Source organism: Trichosurus vulpecula, chromosome 5, assembly GCF_011100635.1.
Source record: "Trichosurus vulpecula isolate mTriVul1 chromosome 5, mTriVul1.pri, whole genome shotgun sequence".
NCBI classification, from domain to species: Eukaryota; Metazoa; Chordata; class Mammalia; order Diprotodontia; family Phalangeridae; genus Trichosurus; species Trichosurus vulpecula.
In genome coordinates, this window is record NC_050577.1 from 55,081,475 (window position 1) to 55,093,509 (window position 12,035).

The window sequence follows — 12,035 nt, forward strand, 5'->3', positions numbered from 1 at the left end:
TCAGTGCCTAATTAGCTTTAGTACCAAAAGGTGTGAAAGCCTTCCTAAAGCAAGCCTCCCCCTAAGCAAACTCCTCCCCCAATGGGCTCCACATGAGGCCTGTTAATGGGTGGGGAAGATCTTATTCCATTAACATTGCAAGTCTCAGCTAGGAAGACCTACAAATAAACTACTAAGAGAGAAATGTGCAGAATTAAGCACTTCTAGGCTCCTCCTCCATTTGGAGAGCTCTAGCAATTTTACAAAAGAGGAAGTCTGAGACTAGAGAAAGAAAAGCACCAGTCAAGTGAACTTGAATGTGTTCTCTCTATAAAAAACAATAAAGCTGGGCTACTGATCACTGTTAAGAGCACAGCAACATCACAACTCCTAAGGTCCAAGACGCTAAGAGCAGAGATGCTTCATAATTCAACCTGAAATAGCAGTGACATTTTTAATTGCTGTTGGGTCATGATTGTTAATAGGTGCTAGCAACTATTCTCTCTGTGAGTAGATAGGTGCTTAGGGTTTTCCCATTTCAGGTAATCAGCAGGGGCTCTGGTTTCCTACTTAGCTGAAAAGTAACTTTTCCCAACTTTCCCTTCACTAAAAAAGCCAAGTGAAAAATTCAATGATGTATCTGCTAACAAGACACAGCCAGGGTTCTTGATTTCTCAAGGGGTCCATGTACCATTAAGACCTGTCGTTTTTGGTTTTATGTCTTCCATCACAAAAATTTACAACAGAAGGCTACTCTTATATGGAATCATAGAAGAAACACAATCACAGGATGGTTTTCAGTCATTTTCAACCCTTCACAACCCCATTTTGGGTTTTCTTGGCAAAGATACTAGAGTATTTGCCATTTCCTTCTCCAGTTGTTTTGACAGATGAGGAAATTGAGGCAAACAGGGTTAAGTGACTCGCTCAGGGTCACATAGCTAATAAATGTCTGAGGCCAGATTTGAACTCAGGAAGATGAGTCTTCCCGCCTTCAGGTCCAGCACTCTATCCACTGTGCTACCCAGCAGGATGGTACATGTGTGAAATATTTGGCCACATTTTCACTGATCTCAGTAGGGCCTCATATAGCCAATGATAGAATTCTCAAAAGATATAGGAATCTCCAAACTCCAGTTCTGTCTCATATTTAGGAATACTTGGGCAACAGCCCTTCAATTGATTCCATTCAATTCAGTTTAAAAAGCACTTATTAAGCACCTATTATGTTTGCTAAGCCTTCTGCTAGGTACCAGAAACACAAGTACAAAAATAAAACTCTCTGGCCTCAAGGAATTTCCATTCTATGGGAATGGGGAAACAACGGAGGGGAGGAGGGAAGATCAGGAAAGACATCATGTGTTGGCACCTGAGCTGAGCTTTGAAGGAAGTTAGAGATTCCAAGAGGTGAGCAGGGATAACATTCCAGACATGAGGAAGAACATAGACAAAGACAGAGAGGAAAAGATGGGATGTCACATAATAATGTCAAATCTTTTTTTTATTTTTTTTTATTTTTTTTATTTTATTTTATTTTTTTTTGTTTTTTTTATTTTTTTTTATTTTTTTTTATGTCAAATCTTTTAAATTAATGATAACAAAAGGAACCTGAGAGGCCTCTACTGCAATCCTCTCAACTACAGATGAGAAAACGGGCTCAGAGAGATTAAGGGAATTTCTCAGGGTCATACCAGTAGTAAGCATCAGAGCTGGAATTTAATCTCAGGGCCTTTTGGTGTCTTTCCCATTTACCATGCTGCTGACCTTCCATTATATCAGAATACGTGTGGGGCAGCTAGGTGGTGCAGTGAGTAGAGCACCAGCCCTGGAGTCAGGAGGACCTGAGTTCAAATCTGGCCCCAGACCTTGTGACCTTGGGCAAGTCACTTAACCCCATTGCCCTGCCTTCCCCCAATCGTAAAGAAAAGAATATGTACATGTTACCTAGTGTGAGTAACTGAAGTGACTCAGGAATACTTTTGGGAAAAGGCAAGTCAATAGATCTAATAGGAAAAACCTCTCCCTAACATGATCACAAAGTCAAAGGATTTCACATCAGCCATTGGTGAGACTTACATCTCTAGCCAAGAACAATTGCAAATACCTCCAAGAGTCAATGATTCTTACCAAGGTAACTGTCGTCATAGGATGCTGGAGCAACTTCAGTTTGTTTTTCTCGAGTTAGTTTCCTTAGAATATCCTTGAAGGAGTAATTGGCAATGATGTCGGCAATGCTGGCTGTAATCACCTGGCCTGGGGTCAAATAACTTCACATGTTAAAAGAAAGCAAAGAGGCACCATTTTTCCTATAACCCCATCCAAGAAAAAGCCATGTAGTCTGTGGAAATACTTGGTCCTCTACTTGCATGGAGAGAACTATTAATGATCTCTGGGGTCACAACTTCATCATCATCACCATCATCATCATCATCATCATCATCATCATTGTCAATAACAAACAAAATACAGATGGCAGGAATTCTGATTAGAATGAATTACCAGAGAGTAAATCAGTGTATTCTGGATTATTCTAATTCTGAATCTGCTAAGTCAACTTGAGCTACCTTGGGCTACCAGGTATAACATGTACCATTATATTGGGAAATACATCTTAGACATCCGACAATTCTCCACTAGGCCTTTTTTTATACCCATTTCAATACAATTACTGTATTACTATTCATTTGCCTTTATAGAGCCTTCTACTTTCCTTTAAGCTTTAATAATTCCTTTAATAATAGTCCTATGTGACAGACAGCACAATTGTTAATGAACCACTCTCCCTCCTATTTTTTTTAGAATGCTGGACCCATAGTCAAGAACAACTTGGGTTCAAATCTAGTCTCAGACACTAACTAGCTTTGTGACCCTGGAAAAGTCATTTAACCTCATTCTGCCTCAGTTTCTTCAATTTTAAAATGTAGGCAAAAAGCATCTACCTTTCAGGCTTGTTATGAGGATAAAATGAGATCATATTTGTAAAGTGCTTTGCAAACTTAAAGTTCTATAGAAATGGTAGCTATTAACTGAGGAAGAAACTGATGCTCAGTGACTCGACTTACTTAAGATTACAGAGTTAGTAAAGTCAGCACCAATCAATTTATCAGCAAGTATTTGTGCTGGCCACTGGGGATACAAAGAGAAAGAAAGAAAGAAAGAAGGAAGGAAGGAAGGAAGGAAGGAGGGAAGGAAGGAAGGAAGGAAGGAAGGAAGGAAGGAAAAAGAAAGAAGGAAAGAAGGGAGGAAAGGAAGGAAGTAGTGAAGGGAGGGAAGGAAAGAGAAGAGGAAAGGAAGAAAGAATGGCTGGAGAGAGAGAGAGAGAGAGAGAGAGAGAGAGAGAGAAAGACAGGGAGAGGGGAGAGGGGACAGGGAGAGAGAGAGAGAGAGAGAGAGAGAGAGAGAGAGAGAGAGAGAGAGAGCGCTCCTGCTCTTGAGAAGCTTCTATTCCGTGGTAGTACCCATTGAACTTAATCATACTCTTCTGACTGAGTGGGGAGCCTGCTGTTTGGCCACACTGAGCTTAGCATGAGCATCTAAAGGAAGAATGTGATCTGGTAATTTCCTGTCTTTCAGAGAGAAGATATTAAATCTGTCAATTTGGGGATATGCTCTCTAAAGGACAACATGTAATAATTAATTTAAAAGCCAAATTTCTCCCCCAGTGAATTAACACATGGTTCCCACACTACTTGGGACTGGAGCAAGTAAAACAAGGAAACAGGGCCATAAACCTGATTCGATGGTTATGATTTAAAGGACTATTCTGAGTCAGACAACGGTGATTACTCATGCCTTGTCCAGGGAGAACAATGCTATAGAATTTGCCAAGTTTCCCAGGCCTTGGTGGGGGGGGGGGGGGGGGGGCGGCGCAGAGAGCGAGGGAAGCTTGCTTTTAGATATTCCCAATAATCCTCATACTAAACTTGGATATAGGCACGAAACCAGCTCAAAGCTGTAAATTTTGTCAGGAAAAAACAAATGCTTTCATTGGTGTGGAGAGAACTCATGATATAGAAACTCTCTCATTAGATACAGATTTGCCATTGCCTGCACATTATGATCTGAAAGAGTTTTTAGGAGCCCTGAGAGGTTGAGAAGCCTCCCTTTGGGTTTGTAGTTAGTAGAGACAGAACATGAACCCAGATCTTCAGAGGCCTAGTCCTCCTGATGAGAAACCACACTACCCTGACTGTTCTCACTAAGGCAATATTTCCTTAAAGTACCTCTATGAGCTCTACCCCTGCTTGGTGAAAATAATGGAAAATATGGAGTTGATTGAGGGAAAATAATGACTGGGAAAAAGAGCTCAGAATGTAATTCTATTTCTTTAGTTTTCCAATCCTTTTGCTGCCTCAAATATTTTGATTGTTTTATAAAAATAAGGAAATTAATAAGAAAACACAAGATGTCAATTTATTTGGTTTTAGTAATTGTGTGGGAATGGTCATAAGGGATGGTTTATTTAATTGTAACATGATTTCAAAATATCATTTGCATAGTCAAATACAAACTCTTATTAATGCAGACAGAAAACTAAATGTAATTAAAGTCCAATTTCTGGTGTCATTTGTACCTCATAATTATGTTTTAATAGTATCTACCAAATGTGGATTTCCTCTATGCCAACAAAACCTACCTTGCCAGTAAAAACTGCCAGGTCCTCCCACTATAAGATCTCCATTCTACAAAAAAGAAACAAAAAGCAATGACATTAATTTTTAAAAAAATTATTAATGCATAGTAAATTATTTAAAAAATTTAAAAGTCTTCCTCAGTACAGTGTCTGGCACATAGTAGGTACTTAATAAACACTTGACTGACTTGACTGACACTTGACTGTGTCAAAATTTATCATCAAAAGGAACTTCTCTGCCAACCACATTAACATGAAGTTAAAAGAAGAGCTGATGTGTATTTTGTGCTTTAAAGTTTTCAAAGAATTTTCCAGACATTATTTCACTTGAGTCCTATACCAACCCTATGATATAGGTGGAATGGATTGCATTATCTCCATTTTATAAATGAGAAAACTGAATTTTGAAAAGGTAAATGACGTAGCCATGGTCACACAGCTAGTAAATTTCAAGGGCAGGATTCAAACCCAGATTTCTCTTGGCCCCACTACAGATGCCTAGGTTAATTTTCTTTCTTTCCTTTGGCTCTGATTTATTCAGAAGACAGATCCATATAACAGATTTAAAATTAAACTATCATTAAGAAGCCAGCTAAGTTTTACATTTTAAAGCAATTCGAATTAATGAGGCAGATAGGGTTATTTCTTAAGAATGAGTGAATTCAGCTTCCTGGGATTGTGTCACGAAAACAAACCACTAAAGTCTTTGCAACACTTTAACTTCATACAACAATACACATGATCATTTGAATCTTAACAATGAGGCTCAAATTGATCTCAGGCTTGTGTGATGAGAATGAATGTGGCTCCCACTAGAAGGCTCCCACTTTTTTCTATTCTTTTCTTTTCTTTTTTGTTTTTTCTTCTTTTCTTGATATCTGTAATCACTATACCAGGAAACTCTGGCTCTCCATAGTGACAACCATCCTCAGGCCCGCAGCCCCTCCTGACTCTAATCACAATCGCTCCCAAATTCAGTGGGAGAAGTTCTATAGGAAAACAGTCTGTAGGCTGCTAGTATTCTCCATATTATCTGGATGTTCCCCATTCCGGCTGCATTTTACTTTGATCTAACACTTATCAAAGAGGTTATGGATTTTGGTACTCATACATAACATATTTAATATTTATTAGGGGCAGCACAGAGAAAGTTTCAGAGACAGAGATGGTTATCTTTTCAAAATACCGATTTATGAGTTAGTATTAACATACAGTGATTTTTTTTCTATTTAGAAACATAAATGGCATGTGAGCAAGCTAGCAGAAGAGGTAACTGATTTGGGGAGAGTTTCCAAAACAAACAGATAAATTAAGTGTTGCCCGAAAGCTACAAATGAAGCAAATCTCACCTTGTAAAAATCCAAGCTAAAGCCTGCTTGACAGTAACCTTGGCCTTCGGGGTCAGCATTGCCTGTAAAGATCAAAACAGGGAACTGTTAGAATAGGGATGTCTTCTTTCTGCCCACGTTAGGATGTCCCCATTGCTTTTTACATAGACTATAAGCAACACAATCAATATGTTTGATATTGTTGCTTTCCTTTCATTCACTATTAATAGTCTCTTGGCACTTCTGAATGGAGTTGTTTGTCTAAATATCAGTTGGCTGCTATGGGTAATTGAGCACATCAGTCAGGAAAGTCATTATCTCTGACTTCACAAATCATATTTATAGGAAATAAAAGGTAGTGTTGTGGTTTGTTCCCCTTTGCAGGGCTATAGCAAGTCCTCTAAGTAAAGCTATGGCCCTTTGGTAAAATGCTGAAATCGCCTGAGCCTCGGGCCAGCCTCAGAGGCTTACTTACTAGTTGTGTGACCTTGGATAAGTCATATAACTTAAGTGCAAAATAGAGATAATCCTATCACCTCCTTCACAGTATTGTTGTAAAGGTTATAGGATCAAAAACCTAGAGTCGGGAAAGGACCTTAAGGGTCAGCTAGTTTAGCCTGTGACTTTTAGAGATGAGGAAATTGGGTCCCAGAGAGGTTGAAGTCGTCCAATGTGACACAGGTAGTAAGTAGCAGAGTCAGGATTTGAATCCAGGTCCTTTGGCTCCCAAGTCAGCATGCTCTTTCCTATACCACAGTGCCTCCAAATTCCCAAATGGGATAAGGTATGCAGATGGCTTTGGAAACCTTAAGTCATTATATAAAAAGTACTAGTATTATGGAATTCAGTATGACTAGACATCTCTGGAATTGAAGTATGTTGCATTGCTCACACTGGGGGAAGGCTCACATATCAAACCTGGTAGGAAATGTCTTATTATAACTTAGAAACAGAATAATTTGACAATCATTGTGAATGCACATCCAATGGCAATAGGGGCACAATTAAGTGTTTCAATGTCTGTGATATGAGGAAGTCATAATGCTTACAAGAAGCTTAACCGTGGTGATTCTACGGCACTTTGTAAAGTTACGTTGCAGGCCATAAGGCTCACACCATAGTCTAACAAACTTTACATATTCAAGTAAGATTCACCATGTAGGGTCTAGCTTTGCCCCTTTATGAGATGATTTAATTAATGAATTATAACACAATACCATAAACATTTATTCAGAGGCCCGGTGCTAAGTGCTGGGGATACCAAAAGAGGTAAAAGACAGTCCACACCCTCAAGGAGCTTATAATCTATTGGGGGAAGACAACATGCAAGCAAAAATATACAAGGTCAGCTATATACAGGAAAAAATAGGAAATAATTAAAAGAGGAAAAGCACTGGAATTAAGAGGGGTTGGAGAAGACTTCCTGTAAAGGGAGGGATTTGAGAAAGCTAAGGAGGTCAGGAGTCAGAGAGGAGGAGGGAGAGCACTCCAGGCATGAGAGACAGCCAGAGAGAATGCTGGGAATTGAAAGATGGAGGGTCTCGTTTGTGGAACGGCCAGAAGTGTAACTGGATTAAAGAAGATATGTGGGAGAGCAAGGTGTAAGAAAACCTGAAAGGTAGGAGGGGGCTAGGTTAGGAAGGGCTTCGAGTGCCAAACAGTATTTTGAATTTGTTCCTAGAGGCATGACAAAGCCATTGGAGTTTACCGAGCGGGGAGGTGACATGATGACATCTGAGTTTTAGGAAAATTGCTTTAGTGGCTGAGTGGATGATGGATTGGAGTGGGGAGAGACTCGAGGCAGGCAGACTCACCAGCAGCTACAGCAGTAGTCCGGGTGTGAGGTGTTGGGGACCTGCATGCAGCGTGGGGGCAGTGTCAGAAAGAAGATGCTGCAAAGGTGAAACCAGCAGGCCTTGGCAACAGCTTGCATGTGAGACTGAATTACCAACAAGGCCAACTTGCAGGATCATAGGGCGAGAGCTGGAGGGGACCTCAGAGGCCATGTGGTCCGATGCTTCATTTTTAAAATGAGGAAACAGACTGAGCGGGGATAAGTGACTTGGCTGTTAAGTGAGAGCCTGAGGTAATAATTGAATTCAAGTCCTCTGCCTCCTGAACCAGTGCCCACGATGGCCTTCCCCGCAGCAGGCAGCCTCACACATGGAACCCAAAGTGAGCCTTATTGTGAGGCTTCAGAGGATGTGGCATCAGAGCCCCTCCTCCCAAACTCTAACTGCTCATAAATTGTAACTTGAAAGAGTCACCAGAGCTTCGTAAGGTGTCTAAATTGTAACCAGAAAGTAGCTTCAGTGCTGGCAAAAACTAAATTCTTTAAAGAGCGTGTGGCAAATATGTGAATAATTATTTGTTTTCTTTTTTGTCAGGATAGAAATGGAAATGAGAGGGCCAGGAAGGAAGCACACATCATCATCACATCATCAGGGATAAAATTTATAGGTTGGGCATGGAGGGCCATTCCTAGACTTTCCAACTGGGCTTGGTCTTCCCGTCCTTTCTGAAGATGGACTCTGCTCTTTCTCCATTTGCTCAGTGCTCCAGAACTATTTCTGGCATTCACTCATCTCCCATGCTTTCCAGATGTTCCTCCTATTTCTTTCCATAATTTCCTATCTTGGGGACTTTATTTACCACTTTTTATCTTTCCCCTAGATTGACTTTTGTGGCATACGTGTGTGAGGCACAGAAAATGGGTGGCCTCTGACTTCTGGGTGCCATTTTTCTTGAAGTGAGTGAGTTCATGAGTGAGTTCGTGTGTGTGTGTGTGTGTAGGAGAGCATTTGTATGTGAATGTATGAGTGTGATTATGAGTGTATACGTATGAATGGGAATATGTGAGTGTGAGTGTGTGAGTATGTATGAGTGTGAGTATGAATGTGTATGAGATTATGTGTGTGTATATAAAAACTGCCCTTCAAATAGTATATAAAAGAAAGGTCCCAGGGGAAAAAAGTTTTCTCTGGACATTGGATAATAAATATGAATTCTTTCCTTTGCAAAAAAGATTAATTATTGTTTAGTTTTTACAGGGTGCCCTAAAAAGCAATGCAACTTTAAGTTTTCACTGAGTCTTTTGGGACACCCTATACTGAAGGGCACCTAGGTGGTAAAGTGGACAGACCACTGGACCGAGAGTCAGGAAGACTCCTCATTTTGAGTTCAAATCCAGCCTCAGACACTTAGTAGCATGTGACCCTGGGCAAGTCACTTAACCTGGTTTTTCTCAGTTTTTTCATCTGTAAAATGAGCTGGAAAAGGAAATGGTAAACTACTTTAGTATCTTTGCCAAGAAAATGCCAAATGGGGTCAGGAAGAGTTGGATACAACTGAAAAATGATTAAATAATAACAACAACATAAAAGGAAATATCCCTTCTCACAAAACACCAGTGTGTTCTGCAGCTCTGTCTGAGGATCACAGACTTAGAGGTCAGAAGTGACTGTAGAGGCTATCTAGATGAGCCTCTTCATTTTACCGATGGGGAAACTGAGGCCCAGAGAGGTTGTTAAGTGATTTGTTCAAAGTCATACAAGCAGTAAGTGACAGGGTTGGGATTGGAACTCATGTCATCTCACTCCCAATTCAGAGTCCTTTCCACTCTACCATTCTGCATCCTAGGCTACAAGTAGCATCCTGATACCCAAGCAAAATAGGAAGCAAAGAGGATGTGAGCCATTTTGTTCCTTCATCAGGACTTCACTGAAGAGTGATCAATGTGGTGATGACATTTCCGAAGACAGTCTTGGGGAAGTTAGCAAGACCAGCTTCTCTGACTTCTATTTGAAAAACCTATAAAAAATGGCTCTGAACCAATTCTAGAACATTGAAGACATTTTGGCTCCATGACTAGATGACCATGGAAAGTGGTTGTTTCATTTTAGTGGGCTGGGAGCACATTAGGAACCAAGAGGAATTTTTCTGGGCACTTTTAGGATAATAGAACTACCAATAATTGAGGAGAAGCCCCAGAGGTACAGAAATGAATGCTTATACTCTATGACTCAAGTCATCCTTCTATTGGTTCATGAGTTCAACACCAACTCCATTTTACTTTTTAAAAAATTTACCTCTTGAGAATCAGCTTCTGGCAAAGCCAAGATGGTGGAGTACAGGCAGAGACTAAGCTGAAGTCTCAACATTCCCTTCCAAACAACTTTAAAAGAATCTCTCAAATCAAATGTTGAAAAAGCAGAGGAAAAAAAAAAAAGGTTAGAGAGAGACATTTTCCTAGCCTAAGACAACTTAGGAGGTCCACGGGAAAGGGCTGTAGCACTGGGAGGTGGTGGTGGGGTGGCCTAGAGCATGGCAGGAGCACCAGTGGTAGGCTTTGGAAGTGGTCACAAAAGCAGCAGCAGCAACAGCTTTGGGAGCAAGCAGCCCAGAAACTGTAAGGGAGTCAGACAACGGGTCAAAAAGAGATTACAGGGGGCCCTTTGCTGGCACTGAGTGCAGCTGGTGCTGATTATCAACCCTATTGTCCATAAACAGTTCTGAAATAAAGTTACAGAGTGGAGAAGAGCATTAGTACTAGTGACTATAAGGGAGCAGGGGCCTTTCTGGGTAAAGACCAGAACTCAGACCAGGAGAGCAGTGACCATACCTATCCCAGGGTAATACCACTTTGGAAGCACCAAAAGCTTGCAGACCTCCCAGAACTAACTCTGAAAACAGTAACAAGAAAAAGCCTGAAGCTTGGCACAGTTCCTCCCCACCCCCACCTCAAGATGAGCAGAGCCAAATTTAATATAAAGTTCAAAGTGAAGAAATAGGCTGGAAAATGAGCAAGCAACAACAATAACAGCAACAACAAAGAGCTTAGCCATGAAAAGCTACTATGGTGGCAAGGAAGACTAAGACATAAACTTAGAAGACAAATATGTGAAAACAGCTATAAGCAAAGCCTCAAAGAAAAATGCTAATTGGACTCAATCCCAACAAGAATTTTTGGACTAGTTAAAGAAAGATATAAACGCATTAGATAAAAAATTGGGAAAAGAAATGAGAGTGATGCAGGATATTATGAAAAGACAATTAACAGCTTGGTAAAAAAAAGGCATAAAAAAACCACTGAAGAAAAAAAAACTCTTTTAAAAACACAGTAGGCCAGATAGAAAAGGAGGTACAAAAGCTCACTAAAGAATATAATTCCTTAAAAACTAGAATTGGGGAGGGGCGGAGCCAAGATGGCAGCTGGTAAGCAGGGACTAGTGTGAGCTCCGTATCGAGTCCCTCCAAAAACCTATAAAAAATGGCTCTGAACCAATTCTAGAACTGCAGAACCCACAGAACAGCAGAGGGAAGCAGGGCTCCAGACCAGGACAGCCTGGATGGTCTCTGGGTGAGGTCTATCCCACACGGAGCTGGGAGCTGGGAGCTGGGAATGGAGTGGAGCAGAGCCCAGCCTGAGCGGCGTGGACCAACAAGACCAGCAACCGGGCAGAGCATGCCCTAGTGCCCTGAATCAGTGAGCTGTGGCAGTTACGAGACTTCTCAACCCACAAACACCAAAGACTGCGGAGAAGGTTAGTGGGAAAAGCTGCGGGAGTGGAAGGAGTTCGTGGTTCGGCTTTCAGCCCCGGGGGCAGCGGAGGTGGGGCAACTACAGTTGCTGCTGCTTTTGGCCCCAGGCCCACCTGGTGGGAGGAATTAAGTGGCAGATCAGAGTGGGAGTGCACAGCCTGCTAAAGATCTAAGCCCAGCCCGGGCTGGGGGTCCTTGGGGAAGGAGTAGTGCTGGTGTGACAGAGCCGGCACCGCCCCCCCAAACATGGAACATAGAACTCGTTAGTCTACAAGCAGTCATACCCCACTGAAAAACTCAAGGGTCAAGTTAGTTGGTTGGGAATATGGCCAGGCAGCGAAAGCACACCCAGATTCAGTCTCAGACTTTGGATTCTGTCTTTGGTGACAAAGAAGACCAAAACATACAGCCTAAAGAAGACAACAAAGTCATAGAGCCTACACCAAAAGCCTCCAAGAAAAACATGAACTGGTCCCAGGCCATGGAAGAGCTCAAAAAGGATTTGGAAAAGCAAGTTAGAGAAGTAGAGGAAAAATTGGGAAGAGAAATGAGAA

At 41.3% G+C, this 12,035-nt stretch overlaps 1 protein-coding gene across 1 annotated transcript in view; it reads right to left on the reverse strand.

The window, feature by feature from the left end:
* ITGA8 (integrin subunit alpha 8) overlaps nt 1-12,035 on the reverse strand; it is a 196,234-nt gene that overhangs the window by 141,879 nt on the left and 42,320 nt on the right. Inside the window, exons 5-7 of the mRNA XM_036762194.1 lie at nt 5,962-6,023; nt 4,616-4,661; nt 2,107-2,232 (exon numbers count right to left, since the gene is read on the reverse strand). Of these exons, the coding sequence (XP_036618089.1) occupies nt 2,107-2,232; nt 4,616-4,661; nt 5,962-6,023 (234 nt within the window). The remainder of the gene's footprint in view (nt 1-2,106; nt 2,233-4,615; nt 4,662-5,961; nt 6,024-12,035) is intronic.